Source organism: Populus alba, chromosome 12, assembly GCF_005239225.2.
Source record: "Populus alba chromosome 12, ASM523922v2, whole genome shotgun sequence".
Lineage (NCBI taxonomy): Eukaryota > Viridiplantae > Streptophyta > Magnoliopsida > Malpighiales > Salicaceae > Populus > Populus alba.
Window position 1 is genome coordinate 2,427,604 of NC_133295.1, and position 23,220 is coordinate 2,450,823.

At 36.3% G+C, this 23,220-nt stretch overlaps 2 protein-coding genes across 3 annotated transcripts; one reads left to right on the forward strand and one right to left on the reverse strand.

The window, feature by feature from the left end:
- Window positions 1–1,375: 1,375 nt before the first annotated feature.
- Window positions 1,376–11,279, forward strand: LOC118033645 (histone-lysine N-methyltransferase ATX4). 2 transcript variants are annotated; one of them, XM_035038701.2, is made up of 23 exons: window positions 1,376–3,101; window positions 3,239–3,297; window positions 3,388–3,601; window positions 4,597–4,725; window positions 4,840–4,908; window positions 5,003–5,071; window positions 5,177–5,268; window positions 5,413–5,505; window positions 5,635–5,770; window positions 6,036–6,138; window positions 6,234–6,333; window positions 6,737–6,861; window positions 7,132–7,277; window positions 7,746–7,850; window positions 8,081–8,145; window positions 8,299–8,512; window positions 9,495–9,581; window positions 9,701–9,757; window positions 9,838–9,927; window positions 10,075–10,161; window positions 10,411–10,485; window positions 10,806–10,906; window positions 10,991–11,279. In XM_035038701.2, exons 1-23 carry the CDS (start codon window positions 2,013–2,015, stop codon window positions 11,079–11,081), a joined length of 3,396 nt encoding a protein of 1,131 aa, XP_034894592.1. In that variant the 5' UTR covers window positions 1,376–2,012; the 3' UTR covers window positions 11,082–11,279. The 2 variants fall into 2 exon arrangements, with proteins under 2 accessions (XP_034894592.1, XP_034894603.1); XM_035038712.2 differs by having other exon boundaries at window positions 1,377–3,101; window positions 3,242–3,297.
- Window positions 11,280–11,951: 672 nt separating this feature from the next.
- On the reverse strand, window positions 11,952–19,492 carry LOC118033635 (uncharacterized). The gene is made up of 6 exons (XM_035038695.2): window positions 19,167–19,492; window positions 18,545–19,092; window positions 15,916–16,744; window positions 13,575–14,943; window positions 13,401–13,484; window positions 11,952–12,721 (listed from the first exon to the last, which is right to left on the reverse strand). The coding sequence occupies exons 2-6, from the start codon at window positions 19,047–19,049 to the stop codon at window positions 12,071–12,073; spliced, it is 3,438 nt and encodes a 1,145-aa protein (XP_034894586.1). The 5' UTR covers window positions 19,050–19,092; window positions 19,167–19,492; the 3' UTR covers window positions 11,952–12,070.
- Between the last annotated feature and the right edge of the window lie 3,728 nt (window positions 19,493–23,220).

The following is a 23,220-nucleotide window of genomic DNA, read 5'->3' on the forward strand; positions in this document are numbered from 1 at the left end:
CAATCCAGGCAAAAGTGGCATCACTACCACAAAAATAAATAAATAGATAAACACACAAAAAGTGTGTATATATATATATATATTTTTTTTTTTTTTGTTAATTTCATCCTCCTACCCCAGATGCAGAGAGCAGAATATCTGTTAATCCTCCTACCCCAAAAATTCAGAAATTTCCTATTCATCAAATCTCGCCACACAATTTTTGTCATGATCAACACCCTCCAAAAATCAACTTCTACCCACCAAAAGCTTTTTGCGAAGCCCAACTTGGTCAACACATCCACTCTCCCTCCTAAGAGGATGGTATTGGAAGCAAATTTCTTTAATTTAATTTCCATGGTGGGGGTGATGCCTTCTGCTAATATTGAAAGAACCCATGAGCAAAATCAAAAACCCTAATAACCCATTTCTAGAAATCAGCAACCCTAACAACACTTTTAGCTAGCACCCAATTCTTGCTCTTGCTGGTCTGGCCAGGCAGGCTCCGTTTTGGGCTGCTCTTCCTCCTCTAGGACACACAGGGCAGCTATGTGCTTGAGTTGCCATCTTCCTGCCCAAATTTGCAGGCCACAATTTTATTTTTCCCAACTTGTCTTTGGGACCCATTTCCATCATCTATCCCATCTATGAAGATGCCCCAGAAACAAGCAGGGACATGGAGTTACAGCCATGTAATAAATTTTATGCCCTAGCACACATCCTAACCTTCACCACGGAAACCCTAAATGGTCTGAACTTCGTATCAAAATCATAAATTGCTTGAGCAGCAACGAAGTAATTAAAAATATAATTGAGTTAATAAACAGTGTTTTTGCAATTAAAATGTCCAGGCAGCCCATTAATAGACAAACAAACTACCCAAAATACCCTCCAAGAAATGGTGGGAAAATTCATGTTTGCCATGCCATTGTTACTACAACACCTAGCAATAAAATTCAAATCCATGCTAGTCCAGTCCACACGACGAGCCAATTGTACCAGAGAAACACCATGAAAACCATCGCCAACACCACCCCTCCTCCCCTCCCTCTCCCCATCAACACCGAAAACGGTGCCACACATTCCCAAGGCTGCCATCTTCACTCAAAAACCTCTCCTCCCTGAGTTGCAGAAACTCCCCAATCGTGCCATTATCGAAACTTACTCCAATCCAACTTTTGTCCCGAAAAATCCCATCACAAATAAAGTGGAAAATTTGTTGAATTTCCTTTACTATTTAAATCTCCTCAATAAATCAAACCTTGTTCTTAAATTCAATCAAGATGTTATTAAATTGAGTTCCCACATTCTTGGAACTATCTACATCTACAACGTTAAAAAAAATCATATTCCCATCTTTACCAGCACACAGCAGCAACCACCATTGCTAAGCAACAAAGCATTCTTCTCAATTCCATAGAGAAGGAGGATTAGAAGAAGATGGAATAAAGTTTTTACTCAGATTTTTATTTAAAAAAAAAAAACACGTGAGTGAGCCCATTGCACCCTCCACCACCACCACGACGAAAACCCCATTATTCTCTCTCACGCACCCAACAGCCCATCCACACCCACACAAGTTAAGCTCGATAAGTAGCCAGCCAGCGCACCCTTTCTCTCTCTCTAAATAACCAATTTCCCTCCGATTTCCCTCAGCTTTTCCTCCATCCTTCCTTGCATTATTTATTTTTTAATTATACATATTTTTATTTTTTTTTATTTTTAAATATAATATCCTTTTCTTTTCCTAATACACTCCTATCTCTGCAGCGCTTTAGAGAGAGAAAGAGAGAGAAAACTGCAGCAACCCAACCAAACCAAGAGAGAAACTTCTCTCTAGAGATTTCAGATCTCTGTTCATCATCTTCTTCTATCTTTTCTGACAGAATTGACCCGCTCTTGCACTTGCTTTGCATCCATGCGGCGTCGTTTCAATCCCTTTTTGCCTGATTCTAGCCCCAGAATTAGGGTTTCTGGCGCTTAATTTCGGTCAAATTGAAATCAATTTTGATTTTGATTTTGATTTAGTGAAGATGATAATTAAGAGGAACTTGAAATCTCAAATGCCGAGTTTAAGAAGGTGCAACAGAATCGGCGACAACGCAGCTTGCGAGGAGGAGGACAACTCGGCTTCAACTCGTAGGAAGAAACGTAAGCTTACGAGCAATAACCATCACAGCAATTGTGGCGTTACTGGTGGTTATTACCCTCTCAATCTGCTCCGTGAGGTCGCCGCTGGTGTGATTCCGGTGAGTTTGAAGTCGTCGAGGGGATTCGCTGCTTCTTTGTGCACGGAAGTATCTTGCTCCCCGCCTGAATCCAACGGTCGAGATTCAATGACGAAGAGAGCAGCTAATGGTAATGGCGGTAGCAGTAATAATACTATTGGTAATGATAATGGTAATCGGACGGTGGAGGTTTCACGGCCACCGCTAGTGCGGACGTCGAGAGGGAGAGTTCAGGTATTGCCTTCAAGGTTTAATGATTCAATTATTGATAATTGGAGAAAAGAAAGTAAGACTAGTTCGCGTGATTATAGCGTTGATGATAATGATAATGATAATGAAAATGATAATGATAAAGATGACGATGACTATGTCGTTGATGATGATGACGATGATGTTGATTATGATGTTCAGTTTAAGAGTAATAGAAAGGTTAAAGAGAAAGAGAGAACGGGTTTGGGATTGCGTAGAATGGGTAGTAATGTGAAGAAACAAAGCAGGCATTGTGGTGGCAAGTATGTGGATACGTGTGAGGAGGAGGTGGAGGAGGAGATGAGGTTTAAGGGTGGTTTTGATACGAAGAAGTATTATTCGAGTGGTTCGCGAAGTACGCTTACTACAGTGCATGAGAATTTGGTGGTGGTGGTGGATGATAATGAGTCTGGTGGGGTTTTGGATTTGAGTAGTGGCGAAAGGAAAGAGGATGGATTGTTTGGGCCGGAAGATTTTTATTCAGGTGATTTGGTGTGGGCAAAGTCGGGAATGAAATATCCATTTTGGCCCGCTATTGTTATTGATCCAATGACACAAGCACCCGAGTTGGTTTTGAGGTCTTGTATTGCCGATGCAGCCTGTGTGATGTTTTTTGGTTGCTCCGGGAATGATGTGGATCAGAGGGTATGTGTGGATTTTAAATTTATGAATTACTTGCTATGTAAAGAGGGGTTACTTTGGATATATGGAGCTTTTGTGTTGTTAGTTTTTGGTTGGATGTGATGTGATTGCTAATTATGGTAAAGTTGAATGATTATTAGCAGGACTATGCTTGGGTTCAAAGAGGGATGATCTTTCCATTTTTGGATTTTGTTGACAGGTGTGCTAATTGTCATTGTTTTTGTTGTAGTATAGGTTGTTAACTTGGGATTTGAAATTTCTGTTTGAGTGAGTTTTTTTCTTGGCATAGGTTCCAGGAACAGTCTGAATTGGATGACTGCAAGCCTGGTGATTTCCAGATGGCGGTTGAGGAGGCATTTCTCGCCGAACAGGGGTTCACTGAGAAGTTGATGCAGGATATAAACACAGCAGCTGGGAATCCAATTTTTGATGAATCTGTTTATAGGTGGCTTCAGGAGGCTACTGGCTCAAACCAGGATCTGGACTTTCATTCTCCAAACCAGGCAAGTTTCATGTAGTCCTTGAGTAGTTTTTCTTTGAAGATCTCTTCTCTGTTATTTTTGTTCTTTCTAGTCCTGTGCTTAGGCTTTAAAGTATTAAACTCCTAGGTGTAAATGGAATTTTGATTTTTGGCACCTGGTACAATACCTCGAGATTTACCAAGTTAGTGGGCTGAGAAAATCTATGAATTATGTGGTTATGGGGGTTGAATCTCTTAATAATTTGGCTGTCAATAGTAGGTTTGTGTTGGGATTTGGATGTGTTATCATGTAAATGCAGGCTCGTTTTGTTTTTTTTTTTTTTTTTTTTTTTTTTTATCAAAATGTAAGTAAAAAGAATAGAAAACAGGCTCGCTTTTTTTGATTGCTCAGAATGATGTTCTGGTGTTAATCACATCTGACAGGATTTTAGGGGGGTGTTGATCTGGAATCTGGAAATGGTCCCCGGTTCCCAGCTTTCAGCAGCAGAGCTGTTTGGCTTTCTAAGCTATAATCGTCCTATTAGTTCTTAGAGTTGTAGAAACATGAAAACAGTTCGACAAGTTCAGGAAACTTGGAATACTGTTCCTAAAGTTCAAACATTCTTGGTTTCTGTTGTCTCTTTTTCACATAGGAACAGAAATACCTAACGTGGTATAATAGTACAGTTTCTTGCCCTCCATTTTTCATGGAAAGATTTTGTGATTACCATTTTTCAAGAAGAATAAACCAAAATGTGCTCAAATGTTTATGTCCTGTACTACTTTTTGATTGGGAGTAGAGTGGGGAAGCTTACTCAATTGTAATGGGTAATACTTTTCTTTTCACTGTAGTTCTCTTCCTGTGAAAGAACCTGAAACACCGAACTAAATTTCCTGATTCTAATTTTGGCTTAGTCTCAGTTTTCTTCAGGCTCTTATTTAAATGAAGTTTTCTATTGTTTTCAAAAGAAGAAATAGGAAGTGCTTATTTGTCCTTTCATTCTTTGAATCTTGTCAAATTTGGTTTCTCTGATTCAGGACATGATTTGGAAGAATAATGACATGTGCCTCTGTGAAGGCTGTGGCACAAGCCTTCCTTTAAAACCTGCAAAGAAAATAAAGGGCACAACCCCTGGAGGCCAGCTCTTATGTAAAACATGTGCAAGGGTTGGTACCACCTGTCTTGTCCTCAGTGTTTTATGCGACAAGTCGTCTACATAGTCTAATTCATTTATTTAATGGTTATATTTATTTTTCACATCTGCATAATTGGTATTGCAGCTAACCAAATCAAAACATTTTTGTGGTATATGCAAGAAGGTTTGGAATCATTCAGATAGTGGGAGCTGGGTAAGGCAGCCTACATTGTAGTTGTTATTTTTTCTGCTCAATTGTAATGTTTATTTCTTATCAAATTGGTCTTCTGGCCTCCTATCTGAATCAGGTGCGTTGTGATGGTTGTAAAGTTTGGGTCCATGCAGAGTGTGACAAGATTTCCAGCAATCGTTTCAAGGTTTGTCCATACTTGCCAATGTTGCATTACTTTATGTTCTACCTGCATAATGAGAGCATGGATGGAAGTTTCTTACTTTCCTGATCCATCTATTCTTGGTTGAAGGATCTGGGGGGCACAGATTACTACTGCCCTGCATGCAAAGCAAAATTTAATTTTGAATTGTCAGATTCAGAAAAATCACAGCTGAAATGCAAGTAGGTTCCTTTTTATTTTTATTTTTGTTAACAAACAGAAGATTATTGAATTTTCTATTCACAAGTTATTTAACGGGATATTGAATTTTCTATCACAAGTTATTTGAAGGGATTATATCTAATATCTTAGAGCCTTTGGCACAGATCAAACCGAAGTAATGGTCAACCAGCACTACCTAATAAGGTTACTGTTATCTGCTCAGGAGTGGAAGGCATATATTTCCCTAGTCTGCACATGTAAGCAGGAATGCAGCTTCATAAGTGCATGAATTTCGAGCATTTCTTGAAAAATTTCTTGTTGGCTTCTAAGCCTTTTTTTTCAAGTTTATTTATGGATACAATTCTCTTTTTTTTTTCCTGCTTTAGGGTTGTTTGCAAATGTGAGTTCTGTGGTTCAGAAAAGCAAGCCCTTAGTGAATGGGAACGACACACAGGCTCCAAAATTAAGAATTGGAGGACCAGTATTCGGGTGAAAGATTCCATGCTACCGCTAGAACAATGGGTTTGTACAGAATCTTTTGAGCTTCTTTCTTTTTGAATATTTCTTCTTTCTTTTACGGGTAGGTTTGCGTCTCTAGATGGTTACATGCTACTGTGCTTCTAAAAGTATATTACTTGCATTTAGAAAGAATAATCATGAAACAATGGTTTCTTACAATCATCTTCAATTGAACATTAGAGCTGCTTTTCAATACCTTCTTCTTTTCTCCTTATATACTTTCGATATTGATTTGTATGTATCTCCAATATGCTCTTGGACTTTGCAGATGATGCAGATAGCAGATTATCATGCACGTGCTGTTTCTACTAAACCACCCAAGCGACCTTTGATTAAAGAGCGAAAGCAGAAGTTGCTTGCTTTCTTGCAAGGTATGTTGCTATTGCAACCTGATCAGTATGTTATCTTGAGCTGCTCTGTGAATTTCTCACTGTTCAAGGATGTTTTATTATCATTTTCGTGACAGAGAGATATGAGCCTGTTTATGCGAAGTGGACAACAGAACGTTGTGCTGTATGTAGATGGGTAGAAGATTGGGACTACAACAAGATTATTATCTGTAACAGGTACTGAGACAATTTCAACTGGGATTCTAGTTAGCATGCACAGAATACTATGTGTCAGTGGAAATGTTTGGTGCTAAAGACACCAGGCAACTTTGAACTGTATTTTAGACACGTTCCTTACACTTTGAGAAATCTTTATCTAATTCTAGAGCAACAAAGCTATCTTAGTCAGGAAAGAAGATTGTGGAGTCATTTGAATAATTTAAATACTATGACTCATTAGGAATTCGCTCTTGCTACAATTATCTGCTTTCATTTACATTACATGATGACTTAATAAATTTGATCCCGAAAGAAAAGAAAACAATGTCCTGCTTATATATGTGCTAATTAGAGCAAGGCATTTTTTGTTGGCTGGAGATTTCATTCTAATATTTAATGTCATTATTTATGCATCTGTCAGATGTCAGATAGCTGTTCATCAAGAATGTTATGGAGCAAGAAACGTGCAGGATTTTACTTCATGGGTTTGCAAAGCATGTGAAACACCAGACATTAAGAGGGAGTGTTGCCTTTGTCCTGTTAAAGGTTTGTTTTTTGGCCAGCTGCAGGGAAACTCTCTTTTCATCTTGGGTTTGGGCCAGTTACAAATAGAGGTTGCTTTTCATTATTTGATCATAGCTTGCTTCTACATAAAGTGGTTTAAAGCGAGTTCTTTGTGTGCTATTTTTCCAAAAAAAAAATTACTATGTACTGATAGTTTTATTAAACTCATATGAGAATTTCTTCAGTTGCTTTTGATTGTAGGTTGTGATTTTATTTCTTTGATCTTATGTCTGTTTTCTCAATTTTTCTTAGGTGGTGCTCTAAAGCCAACTGATGTTGAGACATTATGGGTTCATGTTACATGTGCATGGTTTCGACCTGAAGTCTCATTTGCAAGTGATGAAAAGATGGAACCTGCTCTTGGGATTTTAAGCATCCCATCAAATTCTTTTGTAAAGGTAGAATATTCGTTCTGATAATCACTGAATTAGAGCTACTCAAGTTTAACTTGTAAGAACCTCATGCATTTCATACTTGACCTAGGAATCCATGTTAGAAGTTTAATTAGCATCATATGAGGACTGGTGGCTTTGAAGCATTATCCAACTTTATGCAACTATGCAGTGAATAGTTGAAGATGGTCTTTCTGCATTCAATATTTTTGGCAATTTTTTTTTGCTTGCGCTTTGTGCCTGTGAAAACATAGCGCATTATCCAACTTTATGCAACTATGCAGTGAATAGTTGAAGATGGTCTTTCTGCATTCAATATTTTTGGCAATTTTTTTTTGCTTGCGCTTTGTGCCTGCTTTATTTTTCTCATTCCTCATTTTAATCAATGACTATATTGAATCGTGAATTGTGAGCTCTTTTGTGCATCTGAAAACATAGCTGATGAAACTGGAATGTGCTTTTTTGGAACTCCAGATTTGTGTTATTTGTAAACAAATTCATGGCTCGTGTACTCAATGTTGCAAGTGTTCCACTTATTACCATGCAATGTGTGCTTCAAGGGCAGGGTATCGCATGGAGGTGAGTTGCTCTTGCTCCCTTACTGTCTGGCTAGAAGTACTTGCTGCATATACCTGTTTTACCTTAGGCATGTAAAAAGAAAAAAACAGTACACTATTTTTCATCTGGAAAAAATCGTTCACAGTTTACTTTGAGTTATTGAGCTTTTCAATTGGAAGGGTTGTTTTATCTCTCTCTCTCTCTCTCTGGTCAAGCCTCTTGTTCTTAAATTAACTCTTTCTAAATCGCAGTTGCACTGCTTGGAGAAAAATGGGAGACAGACAACAAAAATGATTTCATATTGTGCATATCACAGGTGCAGAGTCCTTATATTTTATGATTAAACCAACAGCATTCCCCTTCCAATAATTCTATTTTCAGAGTTAATTTGCACATTAAAGCCTCTGTTGACCTTCATATTTGTCAAGAAACATATTCTAATAACTTTGTGCTTTCTTACATGGTGCAGGGCTCCAAATCTGGACACAGTTTTGATTATACAGACTCCTCTAGGAGTGTTTTCTGCCAAAAACCTTGTTCAAAATAAGAAAAGGGCTGGTACGAGGTTAATTTCATCTAATAGAACAAAACTTGAAGAGGTGCCAACCGAAGAAGCTACTGAATCTGAGTCACTCTCTGCTGCAAGGTGTCGGGTCTTCAAAAGAGTGAACAACAACAAGAAGGTACCTGAACAAGAGTTTCACTACCTATCACTTCTATTATGTGTGGATATATCTTCGTTCCTTCCCTTCTTTTTTTCATAAGGATTGTTGATGCATTTATTAAACACAAGAAGGTTAGTTCGGTTGCCCAAATTGTAGCTGGTGCAGCTATAGTATATATCCTGGGTACTTTTGGAGGGACGTGGGGTTGGGGATAATTGTCCATCAGATTCTAAGGGTTGTTTGGTGGGCTGATAAGTGATTAATCCTATCTCGTGAGTTTGGAGGCTCCATATCATATGGCTCTTTTGCCCATACTTCCTAGAAGCAGGCACGTTTATTCATTTTTTTATGAAGGGGATCATACAACGAATAAAGCACAAAAAAAATCCATGACATGAGAAAAATCATAAGTTCAACAACTAGAGCAGAGATAATTAGCTAGATTCGTTTCTTTGTCCATATGCTTAACAAAGTGCTTGATTGGTGTTAAAAAGAGTGAACAAATGATAATGTAATTATGGAAACCTACTGTGGTATTGTTACTTGGTCGAATTGTTCAATATCAAATTTGTGCTTGAAATATATTCTGGGGCTCTATGTGTTGGTATAGTCATGAGTTGCAGGTTAGCAAATAATATGCCATAACTTGTAGGCTTCTCTTTTTTTGTAATGGATTTGAGTTTTTTTTCAACACCAACAGCTGGTCTAGAGTTTAGATTTTCAAACAAAAATGTGAATTAAGCTCTATTCTGATAAGTTGTGGGCTGTTCGTTCACAAGCTCTATGTAATGATCCATATTATACAACGAATTTACATTTGTTATGGTTTGTCCTTCAAATAGTAACAGAATTGATATACCTCATATACAGATGCTACATGAATTAACAAAGCTTTTTTTTTTTTTTGAATTTTCCAAATGATTGCTACAATAAATGTTCTTAGGTCTTGAGATCAAATCTATCCTCACTTTATTTTTTATTGTTTTTTTTTATTTGCTAGCGAATAGAAGAAGAAGCCATTTCCCATCGATTGACAAGACCTTGTCATCATCCTTTGGGAGAGATACAAAGTTTGAATGCATTCAGGGTAAAGTTTCTTTTTCCTAGCTTTCAGTATTATATAAGATTTGTTGCCTTCTCATCTTTTTTGACATGGAAAATGAGAGACAAAGCTTGTAGTGATGTGCTTGGTTTATTCTTCAACAGGTGGTAGAGGAGCCTAAAAGTTTTTCTTCTTTCAGAGAAAGGCTTTACTACTTACAGGCAAGTCTCCATCTTTCTGTTAATATATTTACTTTCTAGATTGCCTTCTAACCATCTATTGGGTGTGCATATAATCTCAGAAAACTGAAAATGACCGAGTTTGCTTCGGGAGGTCTGGAATACATGGATGGGGCCTCTTTGCACGAAGAAACATTCAAGAAGGAGAAATGGTATGAATAATTGTCATGAATGAGAAAACCTTGATAATTGGATACGTTTTATGAAATGCAACTCTGAAGTTTTCACATATGAATTGCATGTCTGTATAATCATCAAAACTGAAATACAATCCATCACCGGTACATGATTGTCTCCAGGTTCTTGAGTATCGTGGTGAACAAGTGAGAGGCAGTATTGCAGATCTTAGGGAGGCACGCTACCGATTAGAAGGCAAAGACTGCTATGTGAGTTATTTTCTTCCTTTACACTTCATCCTAAGTGAAGGATGATGGAAGCTGTGTGGTTGTCAGAGAAACCCTAGAATCTGTTTAAGATCATACTAGTTTTCAATATATTGAAAGCGGTCTTCTAAGTTGAACTTGCTTTCCACCCCTTCCCGCTTTAGTTCCTTGGAATATTGCTAACGCAGTTTTTTGCCTCTTTTTCCCTCTACATTTTTTAGAGTTAAACTTTGGACTGATTTTCTGTTGCAGCTTTTCAAGATAAGTGAAGAGGTAGTGGTAGATGCCACTGATAAAGGAAACATAGCACGCTTAATAAACCATTCTGTGAGTCACTCTTTTTCTGCATTCTGTCCTTTAATATTCACGTAGTTCATTTCTTCAATGTATATGTGAATCATCAAGAACATTCTTCCATTGGTGTAAATGATTAGATATTGTGAAATACTATAGTAAAAGGTCCACAAATTTCATTGAAAAATAACTTCTTTCTCTATGTTGTGAGTTGGGAAACTCCAGTTTGTGATTGATTTCACATAAAACATTTCTAATTTCTCAACATAAATATATTTCATCTCTTCTGTGTCCCAAGTTTGGGGACCTTCACTCTTCCTTATCATGATGTAATTTACTTGCATCTGTTCCAGTGCATGCCCAATTGCTATGCAAGGATCATGAGTGTGGGTGATAATGAAAGTCGTATTGTCCTCATTGCCAAGACAAATGTATCTGCCGGTGACGAGCTAACGTCTCTCTCTCTCTCTCTCTCCCTGTTGGAGCTCATAAATTTTAAACTGTTCAATTGCTCAGTATTTGTTATTGTATGTGGCAGGTATGATTATTTGTTTGATCCTAACGAGCCTGATGAATTCAAAGTTCCGTGTTTGTGTAAAGCTCCAAATTGCAGGAAGTACATGAATTAGGATACAAACACATCAGCCATTGTTACTCCGCAAGGAGCACTAACCCAATCCCATGCCGGCGTACAGTCATACTGAATTTGTAATTTTTTTTTTATGCAAAAGGAAAAATTTAATTTTTTGTTTTTTGTTGTTGACATACTCTGAGCTTTAATAAAAGTTATAGGTTTGCCTGCCGTTTTAGTTCAGGCATTGTGTAAATTTACTGACACAATTTCTTATAATTAAAAGCTAATCAATTATATGATTAACTGAGTTTGTTAATCAGAAAGCTTTGCACCATAATCTGATTTTTACGTCTGCTCTTCATTAATTATATACCTCAAAAAGGAAACGAAAGGTATAAGAATAAAGTAAAGATGAAAAAGCTTTTCCTATAATGGGGTTGACACGAGTTGGCTAATAAAAATTATTCACTGCCACTCTTCACATATCCTTAACATTTTTTCATGAACCATCACTCGCAGGGCTTTAGTTCATAACAAATCCAGCTCAAGGGACTAACCTAGAGAAGAGCTTAGATTATTAGTTTTTCGTGTTCTGTTCTTTATTCGTTGGTATGGATCGGCTCATTTTGACAAGATCAGCCAGGTCAATTAGATTTCTTTCACCCGATCCATGAGTGGAGATGCTGAAAAGAACCTGTGGAGGCTCCAATGATTACAAGTTCAACGTGCAGATGCAATCAGATTGTAAAACAGATCGACCTTCTGGAATCAGTATCCATGAAAGATGAATTACCTGATGCAGGCCCTAGTATGGATGCCAAACATGTGATCGTCAAAGCACTGCGAAGGCAAACCAGAAGTACTTGAAGAAAAAAGCATGGAGCTGCAAGTATGCGGCAGATGATATGAAGGGCACGCAAACCCCTTATCCAGGGAAAACCAAAGAGCAGATTTCCTTTTATTTCCTTGATAAAAAGAGAAGCAACAAAAATTGGAAAAGCGAACGATAACGAAAAACGCATTAAAGAACATAGAGAAATTGTCTCAACGTGTACTTTCAGGTGAATGATGTATCCGACTTAAAATTACCGACTCAGACTCATTTGACCCGGGCATCAAAGCCCCGGATGCCTTGGGAGAATCATCCGAAAAAAATAAAGGACCACACATTGTATCACCAGACCCCTGCCCTTCTTCAGCACATTGCAAAGAATTATCATCTAAACCTTCAGTAGGTGAAATGGTAGCAGCTTCTGGTGCATAATCAGGGTCTGGGAGGCTTCCCACCACACCTGAATTGACTGGCTCAGATGGCACCTCATCAATCTTATTACCACTATAAATTTCTACGGGCTTTTCCACACAATCTTGTTGATCGAGAGCTTGATCAGGCAATTCCTGAGAGGAATTGCAAGCATGAGCATGTTCCTTCAGGCTAGGATCGGAAACAAGCTCTTCCGATATCTCTTGGGTATCAGCAATTGCAACCTCTTCAGCTTTCTTCTGATCTAAACTCAACACTGGAACGTCTGGCATTTCTTCATTCTGATTTAAAACTAGCTCCTCTGCTTTGTGCACATCAATAATAGGTTCATCCTTCACTTTGGACGTTGAAATAGCATCTATTTTTCCACCATTAACAATTGGCAAGCCACTCAAACCTACTCTCTGCTTCTTGTAGTATTCTATGGCTCTCTGTGAGTAAGGAAACGGAATGTCAGAGTGAAAGAATTGACACTACGGAATTAATCTAAAAACTATTCAGAAGCATAATATGAAAAATAAAGTTAAGACCAAATCAATACTGTTGGAAGTTGGAACCAGGGTGGGAGTGACAATTATATGCAAATATAGCATCACAAAACAAAAACATTTGTCTCCCTCTCACAGTAGAGGAAGTGAAGCCCAAATCCAAACGATCAGCCTTTATACATAGTCCAGTCCTTCGTTTATTACCCTACATCCCACTTCTTTCCCCCGTGTTATCAAATCTCAATTGAAACAGGCATTTTCCTCGTTGCTACAGGTAAAAGATGCCATATAGCTGAAAGGAAAGTTCTGTCTATGAACAAAAATTATGCATGGGCTGGAAAGGAAAAAAAGAGATGTAGGAATTGTAATTAGCTGCAAATGATAAGTAGGCATTGCGAGCTGCAAAATCTCATCAACTACATGCCTATACAATCTTCGCTTTCACTTGCCAAGAAGGAAATCCTAGTAATTTCCAAAAGGGAAAAAAATAACAATCACCATGCCGCTTCAAATGACCCAAATTTTGTCAATGACTGATTTATCAACAAGCACAATTATGAACCTGGGCCTCAAAACACAGAATTAATCACAAGGAATTAGCTATATAATCCTAATGATTTACCTGAAAAACAGAATCTTTTACAGCAGGAAGAAGTGAAAGACTGAAAATGGAATCAGAACTTTTCGGTACTGCTCTTGCACCATCCTGTCACATCAAAATAGCATAAAGAACATTAAAAACAGAATAAGGTACAGATACACATATATGTGGGTGCATGACGGATGGAGAGTCTACCTTTAAATTTACAAGCATTACAATATCTTCATCTGCATTTGCACTCTGCTCCATGCTTAGCAAACTTGTACACTGGCTATACAACTCTGGACTAGCAAGTTCTGTTGAAATGTCCAGCTTAGAAAGATAAGCACGGGCAAAATGAAAACTGTCATCACTACTTTGCGTTCTAGAAGGATCAGGCATCTTCTCACGGGTAGTTTTAGACATAAATTTTGAAGGTTCTTTTGCTGAAGCAACAGCTAATTTTGTTTCAACATTTTCTGCTTGGACCATCTGATGAATGTTTTCATTTTGCAACAGGTGACCTGCTTGTCCAGCCAGAACATTCTCCAGAGGTGCCTGCATTGGAAAATCCTCCTTCACAGAAGTTGCTGACAAGTCCATATTCAAATCACCATTTTGTGCTTTCCACATGTCCGTGCCAGTTTCCCATCCCTGACCATTCAACTGATGCCTATTCTGATCCCATTCTTGCCCAAATGCATGTGTTTCATCCCTAAACACACCATTATTTCCATCCCATCCATGCATGGGAGAAGGTCCTGATCCATCCATCATATTATGCCACCCAAGTGGGCGCAAATGACCAGAGAACCTGTCAGCATCAGGCATATGGTAAGGAATCCCAGAGTGATTAATTTCCATTGAAGGCCTGGCACTGAACAGCGGAGGAGACGGAAAATGAGGCATCATTGCTTGAAAACCTCCATGAGCTGGTCCATGTTGGAAAGGCATGTAGCCATTTGGCATTGGCGAAGACCAGTTTGGGGTGCCTCTCCAAGCATTTCCTTGGCCTCTTCCCAGACTGGGATCACCGCCTCTCTTGTAGCGGGTGTTACCTCTACTATCTTCTTCTAGTGAACCCATAAAAGATGGGCTGCCACCTCCACCCCTGAAGATGGATGGAGGAATCAAAGAAGAACTGTTCTGATTAGTTCTATTATAAAAGGATGAATCAGCTGGAGTTGAATCATCTGCTAGAGGCTTCTCCAACGGTAAATCCCGACCTAGTCTGTCTTCAGCAGAAGGCAAATTTCTAGCACTGATGGAACCACTTCTCCTCCTCGCTGATTCTTCAATGTCAAGACTCCGTCTGACACCAGTTCTGTTTGCGTATCTGTGCTCAAGGCTTGATGAAGGAGATCTGTCAACCAAGCCCCGGGGTGAAGCTCTAGAACTTGAAGACCTCTCAATTGACAACTCACCTACATGGCCATCATCCATTTTAATAGGTTTATCTGATGACCTATGCTTGGAAGCTCTCTCTGGTGTTGCTGAAAAATCAGCAGCCTCTCTTGAAGAAATTGCTTTCGCCCTCTGTTTGGTCACAGCATCCCTGTACTTCAAATCTTCTGCTTTGAAATGCCTATAATAGAACAAATAAAAACCAACATCTTCCAGTTCAACTCAAGAAACTACCAAGGGCATTAAAAAGCAATATAAATTCATCTTGAACATTTAAGCAGGTTCCATATAAAAATGATTTAATTAGGAGATTAATTTTAGAAATAGGTCAATGGATGAATGCAAGGTCACTTGTGCACTGAACCACAACAACATAATTCCCATAGTTAAAACCTGTTGAAATAAGAAATTTTTAACTGAATATGTCAGGTTTTGACCTTTCTACTTGTATTATATTCCCTTCTGGACTGGGGCGGGAAAGAATATTGATAGTTCATGATATCAGCCCCACAAGTATAACTGTACATGCAAGAGACAGTGAATAGACTTCAGTGAAAAGACATTTATAAATGTTTTGTGAGAAGGATGCAACCTTAACAATGCTGCAAGGGATACCATATGAAAAGACAATGACAGTAGATCGAAGAACACAACCCAGTCATGTGGTTTCTCAAAATGATAAGAGGATAATATTCAAAGAGACGGGTTCTTTGATATACACAACCAATCTACCTATTACTGAAAGTGAGAAGCAAATGACTGCAACTGAAAACAAAACATTCACCTATACAGCATGAACCCTAGGACTTCACAGCAAGATCAAAATATATTTCTTATATTGTTTCATTTGCATTTCTTTCATATATATTAGTGACATGAATATGGCTGAAATAATAGTCCTGCAATCCATCACCAATAAATGGATCTTCAGATTTGTAACAAGTGAAGCAGAGAAGCAGTTCTCATAAACTTAAGAAATCATTGACTTAACCCAGGAACTGGTAGTCATATATAAACCCTACTTTTGAAGCATAAATAAAGCACATGTCTGAAAGTTTACAATTTCCACATGATAAAATATCAATTTGGAAAGATTATTCATACAGCATCCTCACATTTTTTTCCCACGAATTTAGAAAATATATGCAGTTACCTGTGCTCTTCAACAGCTCCATGTGAACTGGTGTCCGGGGAAGTCCTCCGCCTGTTGCTACCAACATTATTGTCTAGATGGGCTTGACGTGATTGAGATCTTCCCCTGTCATCTGACTCAACTCTCCCACTGCTCAAAGATTTCTTTTCCACATCAGGATAAGGTGCCTTTGTACCTTTGGATTTAGCATCATTATAGTGATCACGATCCTCAGGAGATCTTTTCCTTCCCCTGCTATCTTTGTATCTGGCACTACAATCATCAATATGTGACCCATCATAGTCAAGATTACGGCCATGGTCTCTGTCACGGTCTCGTTCCCTATCTTGGTCCCGATTTCGATCCCAATCCCAATCATGATCTTGGTCACAATCACGATCCCGGTCTCGATCATGTTCTTGCTCCCGATCCCTATCACGATTACGATCATGGTCACGCTCTCTTTCACGGTCATGATCACGATCACGATCACTGTCTTGTGGCTTAGATTTCTTCCGAGCTTCTGAAGCATCCTTCTCATCCCTTAGGTGCTTCTCTTCAGACCTGTTGTTAACATAATCTCTTGCACCACGCTCATCTCTCTGTTTATCATCTCCATGCCTATTTTCCCTGTCCATGACCTCATGGTACTTGTCTCTATATCGATCATCCTTGTGCTTCACATCCTTTGGTTTTTCTTCCTTAACATCTTCCCTTGAGGATAATCGCTTTCCATTGGCGTCTCCAATATCATCATGATGCTTATCCCCATCAGCAGAATCATCTTTCTTTCTCCTAATTCGCCTATCAGACCGGTTCTCTGATTTAGGACTTCGCAATTGATCATTTGCTTCCACAAGACATAAATCAACAGGTAAGCTGGATGTTCAGAAAGAAGAGCCAAGATAAAATAAAAAAAATAAGGCAGATTAAATAAACATGACCATCATATCCCAACTGCAGGGAGTGTTCAGCCAGCTAAAGCAAAACAATAAGGCTGCTTGTGTGTAAAAAGGAAAAGGGGACTAGAAATAAATAAATAATCAATTATATACTACCATGAAAGCTTGAAAAATGGAAACAGGTAGCAAGCCCCAGAGTAGACACATAGACAACATAATGTAAGAATTGATCATCTGCCTAGCAATATATCTCATCTAGACAATCTAAGTAATATTAAAATAAGTGACTGGATAAAGCCTTGCATTATAAAACCATCCAACACCCAGTGCAAGATTGTCAATAACATTCTCTTCATAATTAAAAAAAATAAAAAATAAAAATGGTTGCAATGACAGCTTCACTAATATAATATATCCAACAAAATAGCAAAGAGATATAGCCCTATCATGTTCTCCTCCCAAAATTACTTTATTTCCAATCTAAACATCCTCTTTGAATAGAGGATAGGAAAGTCATTGCAACAAAACAACTTGTAAGGCAATTTGAAACGCATGTGAAGAGTACCGTGACATTGCAATGCCAGGTTATATTGGCAAACAGATTTATACAGGAAACAATGTCAAAATACAGGAAAATTTCATATGGTTCCAAAATCTTAATAACTAAAATAAGATGATGCTGATAACAGGCGGAGAAATATCATAAAGAACCAACAAAATCTTATAGTGTTACATTCAATAAACATGAGAACTTGTAATTGTTTAATGTACAGTACCAGAAAATCAAACAGAATACTTTGTTTATCTTGTCTCCAAGGTAACAACTTCAAATAAAAAGAATGTTTAAAAATGCTATGAATATGTGGTGGAGCATAATGGAGTGTGATAATCTAATAGAAGAATGAAACAAGTACCAATCTTTCCTTCCATAACATTAAATTACACAATATTATGTTCTACCAAGCATTACATAAGGACACCAAGAGTGGATTGAAGACAAATAACTCATAGGCCTCAAATTCAGATAAAAGTATGGAGCATTTACAAGAAAATACCCAGATTGGACAGATACATCTGAAGTACTTGGAATATAAATCAGAAAACCGAATTGAAGATCAACCACTAAATGTTCAATGGATTCATGGTCACCTATATCTAAGGTTACAATGAATTGAACGCGAAGTACTGACATACTTTCTCCCACTGTCAACTTTTTCTATCATAAATTAACTAGAAATCATCCACATAAGACATGAGCATGTCACTTTTTTATCACATGAGCGTCACTCAAATCCTTGCTAATTTTTTAGTACATAAGAGTTAATTTTTAAATACATTTAAAATATCATAAACCAATTCCAGAAGATGATTAGAAATCATCTTCATCAACTAGTAGAATCTAAATCATTTTATCCTATTGAAGACACTTCAACAGACAAGACTCAAGAAATAAAGGTGATTCAACAAGCACGAGAAAAAATTCAACAAAGAAACGAAACCTTGAGGCTAAGAATTATTGAATGGAGCACTCCAAGGCCCAAAAAAACCCCTAAATTTTCCCTTATTTACTTGAAAAGACAATTTCTTTCAACAATTAATATCAATGATAAGAAAACGTACCTCTAACAATTCAAAAAAGCATTCAAATGGTAAAACAAACAGCAAACAAAATCAACACACAAATTCACAAACATCCACATTTAAAGAACACATTGCAACCATTACAAACCAATCCATTGTTACCTTACCAGTTTTTTCAGTAATTTGTTTTCCTTCACGCGAATACTCTTCAACCTCACTCCTACCCTCCATTCCTTTCTTCTCCTTCTCCCTTACCCTCTCCCTTTCCCTCTCCTCCTTTCTACTACTCTCCCTATGCCTTCCCTCACTCTTCTTCTCCACATTCTCATCCCTCCTCTTACTCTTCAATTTCTCCTCTCCCCCTTTCTCCTTCCCCTTCTTCTCCCCCCTCTCCTCCTTTCCACCATTCCACCTATCATTACTTTCCTCTGCTCTCTCTTTTCTCCTCTTTGACGAAGAGGAAGAATATTCCTCTACATATTCCCCATTTAAAGATTCCTTATTCTCCTTCAAATCTAACTTCCTCTTCTCGCTCGAAACCCTAACACTGCTATTATTACTAACACTCTCCTCTTTTGCCGCCTTCTTCTCTTTCAAGCTCGAATCTTTCTCCGAATCTGAATACTCTCTCGGGCTATGCTTGCTCGATTTGTGTCGAGAGCTTCTCGGCATCCTTATGAAATCCTCGACTTTCCAAAAACTTCAAATTGAAACCCTGGAAAAATTGATACACTCAATAGAAAATCGAAATTGAAAGGAAAACCCTAATGTTTCAAAACCATCGATTACCAATCTCTTATCGAATCTAAAACCAAACCCTAGTCTTCGACCTCTCGAATGCTCGTGGAGAAGTTACAAGCCCAAACTAGAATTGGACAGGAGAGGTTTTTATCGTAAATGAAGGCGCTGAGTGGGTAACGGGGACGACAGATCGTCGGCGGGATGGGGGTGCGAGAAAGGGATTGGAGTTTGTGAAAATTACGAGAGAACCAGGAGGACAGAGGGTGGGTATGGAGTTGGTTAGGGATAAATGTGGAATAATAGAGGTTTATGCCAATTTAAAGAGGAGAGCAAAACCGCATGTGTGTCGTGTTTTCAAACTTTTGAGGGATTTTTGGGTTTTGTTTGAAGAGAGGAGAACTTGGATTGAGATGATTTTATGCAAACTACATTCTAGTCCCTGTAGATGCTACTATTGTTTATTTTAGTTATTCTAGATTGACATTTTCTAATATATCTTATAATTTAAAATCCTAATAATCTTTTCAAATTCACTAGTTAGATGCGTTGAATGAGTGACTCGTTGAGGGACAAGTATTTATATTTCTGTTTTAAAAAAGTTCCACGTGAGATAATTAACAAAAACTAGAGAGATTATCAAGTCCTCTTCTAATACTCACATAAAAATAGACCCACCATGATAATTATTCAAGGATCTTATTTTTATGTGAATAAAAAAAACTGCATTGAAGTACTTAACGATAGCCATTTTTTAATTTCTTCAACTTTTTGATTGAGGTTTTTAAGTGTATAATTTAAATATTAGAAATAAAAAGAATTGTGAAATGTTAATTTTCTTCATTTACGTGTAAAAATGAGACTTTTCATGGATCTCACTTTTATTAGATATAAAATAAATGTATTGGGTGTATCTAATGATCTTTTCTTTTAAAAAAATTGAGTTTCGTTTATTTTTATTTTGAAATGTAGTTATAATTATTTTTTAAAATATTTTAATCTATAAATGAGATAAATGATGGACAAGTGTTGGATGTTTGTGGACACTAGAAAAAGAAAGGAGAAGAAGAATAGAGGAAGATAGTGTAGAGGATTACGGTGAAGATCATCTTTAAAGCTATTTTTATTTATAAATATATTAAAATAATTTTTAATTTTTAAATTTTTATAAAAAAATATAATTAGTCTGCAGAGGCAAAATGTCTCAAAGGGTTGCATCCTCCATCCAAAACCTGGCTAACCCTGCTTCTAGCTTTGGTTAGATTAAAAAGAAATCAACTTAAAGTTCACCGTTTTGGTGGAGAACCGCTAAAAGAGAACGTTTTTGTTTTTTTTCTCTTCGTGGGAAGAAAAAACAAAATGTTCCATTTTTATAAAGATTCTTAATATTTAATTTTTTAAAAAACTATTTGCTTTGAGAATATAAAATTTGGCACTTAGATTGTCATATTCTCATGATCCAAGTTCTTCCACTAAACCAATTTAACCCATTCAAAGTAGTCAGATTCAATTCTCTCTTCTTATCATCTTCTTCCAAAACTCCTTAGATTTTCTTCCAAAAATTATTAGTGGAATGTTTTGTTGCAAAAGTTGAGTTTTTATTTTGTGCAATTCTTTGTTGTTTTGAGATGTTTTAATCATCGATAATGAAAAAAAAAATAATACTTGATAATTACTCTAATTTAAGGTTTGTTTTGAGTAAAATATTTTAAAAATATTTTATAGATTTTCCTGTATTTATTTTCTTGAAAATATTTTTTTATATTTATTTCGTATGTGATATATTTTATAGGAAAATTGGTTAATATAAAATATTTTACAGCCAATTTTAAATTTAGTTTATTTACTTGAAAATATTTTCAATTTATAAAATTTCATAAAATATTTTATAAATAATAATTTATTTACATTAAATATTATTTAACTATTTTAACCACTATTTCCATCTCTTCATCATCACCACAATTATTTTTGCCACGGCCACCATCATCTCACTAATATCTCACCATTATCATGATTTTCTCACTATTATTTTTTTTTATCATTACAATTATCATTGAAAAATATTTACATTTAAAATACTTAATGCAAAAATATTTTTCAAACCAAACATTAAAAGATAGTTTACATTTAAATTATTTTACAAAAAATATTTTATATGAAAAATATTTTTTTATCTATATTTTCACGAAAGAAACGTACTCTTGGACATTTTAGCTAACAGAGAGTTTCTAAATTATGTGTGAAATAAATTACGGTATTTGTTGCTTGGCTAATGAAACAAAAAGAAAAAACAATTCTAATGATGTCATGCAGCAACCATATTACCATTGTGGGAAGGAAAAAACACAAACGAATTTAGATAAGAAGGATTTGGTTAAACATGATATGCGTGTCAAAAGCATATATTATAATGAAAAATATTTTTTTATTCAATTATAACAAAATAATTTCTTCTTATTCCATCAACCAATTTGTCTGTTGGTATAGTCTCTCTCTCTCTTTTTTTTTTTTTACGAGTTGAATAAAAAAAAATAATGTTCTTTCTCGTTTTCCCAAATTCCGATTTCTAGATTCAAGTTAAACAATATCATGTCTTTTAACAATTTCTTATCGTTTTTCCTTCTTTTCCTTTCTGATTTTACATCTTTATCTCTTTTTTGAATAATCTAAAATTAACGATTATATAAGCTTCTAATAACTATAAGATTTATAAAACTTGAACTAATAATCTCTAAAAAAAATTTAAAATTTAATCAATTAAATTATAGTCTCCAACTCTTACTTTTTAACTGCCTATATTGATTGACCCCGATGATGCATGGAAAAAAAAAAATGCAGCAGCTTGAACGGCAGGGGTTTTTCCCATGGACAAGTACAAGGAGTCAGATAAGTAAAAGTCAAGGCAGGGGAATTCCAAGCCATTCAACAATTCATGAACATCATATTCGTTTTTCATGTGGGAGTTCATGCTCCCCTTTGTATACACTTTTTCCTATTCCTTACATTTTTTTCAACAATTCAAGAATAAGATATTCATTTACAAAGTAGAAGTACATGCTCTCTTCTTTGCATACTCCTCCTTACATTATTTCTTTTACACACACGCTAACTTAAATATCGGAGGATCTTATATTTCATCCCGACTTATTTTTAATTAAACATTTAATGAATTAAGATCAAACTTAGTTACTCCATCAATTCAAGATTGTAGTTGTGAAGTCCAATCTAATCTTGAAGTTTATATGACTTCATCAACTCTAATTGTAGTAGCTCTTTTCTCTCTCTCTCTCTCTCTCTCTCTCCCCCTCAGTGTTATAAAATATGACATGGAGCAAATCTTTTTAATGGACTACTTTTATGTTTCGAATTCATCCTATTTTGAACTACTTAACTGATGAAGTCGTGAAAAAAAAAAACTTTATAAAAAATATGGTCCTTTTATGATTGTTTTCTAAGATGATGAATGTAGATTTTTTCTTTGGGCTTGATTTGGATTGTTTTCTGAAAATTAGTCTATCTGAAAACAGGAAACACTATGATGTTTAAGTTGGTAAATTTAAAAGGATAAAAATAATACATAAGGGAAGAAAAATAAAATGAAGGTGTAAAGAGTATGTATTGAGGTATAATGATAAAAGAAAAATAGTTCGACTCAACTTGGATTAACATGATAAATTTATATCCTGGGTAATAAGGGTCGAGCCAACCAAAGTTAACTCACTAGATCCACAACCTAGATTATAAGATTAGGATAGCCTGATAAAAAAAAAAAAAAAAAATCTCAAAACTATTTTAAAAAAAAAATTATTGAATGATGAAAACTAAAAGGAAAATATGCAATAAAAACATGAATTTTTATTTTTTCAAGGGGGGAGAAAAGTGGAAGGAGAAAAAAAAAATTGTTAGCAACAAATCACACTACTCATGATCACATGCGCCACCTCATAATAAAGAGGATGTGACAACACATCTAACGACACGACAAAAGATGGTTTTTGGCTAGTAGTTGGCGTCACATAAACAGCTCCCACTTATTGGTGCATATTTGCACACGTTAGCCACTTATTTATTTTTTATATTTATTAAAATACAAAACTTTCTC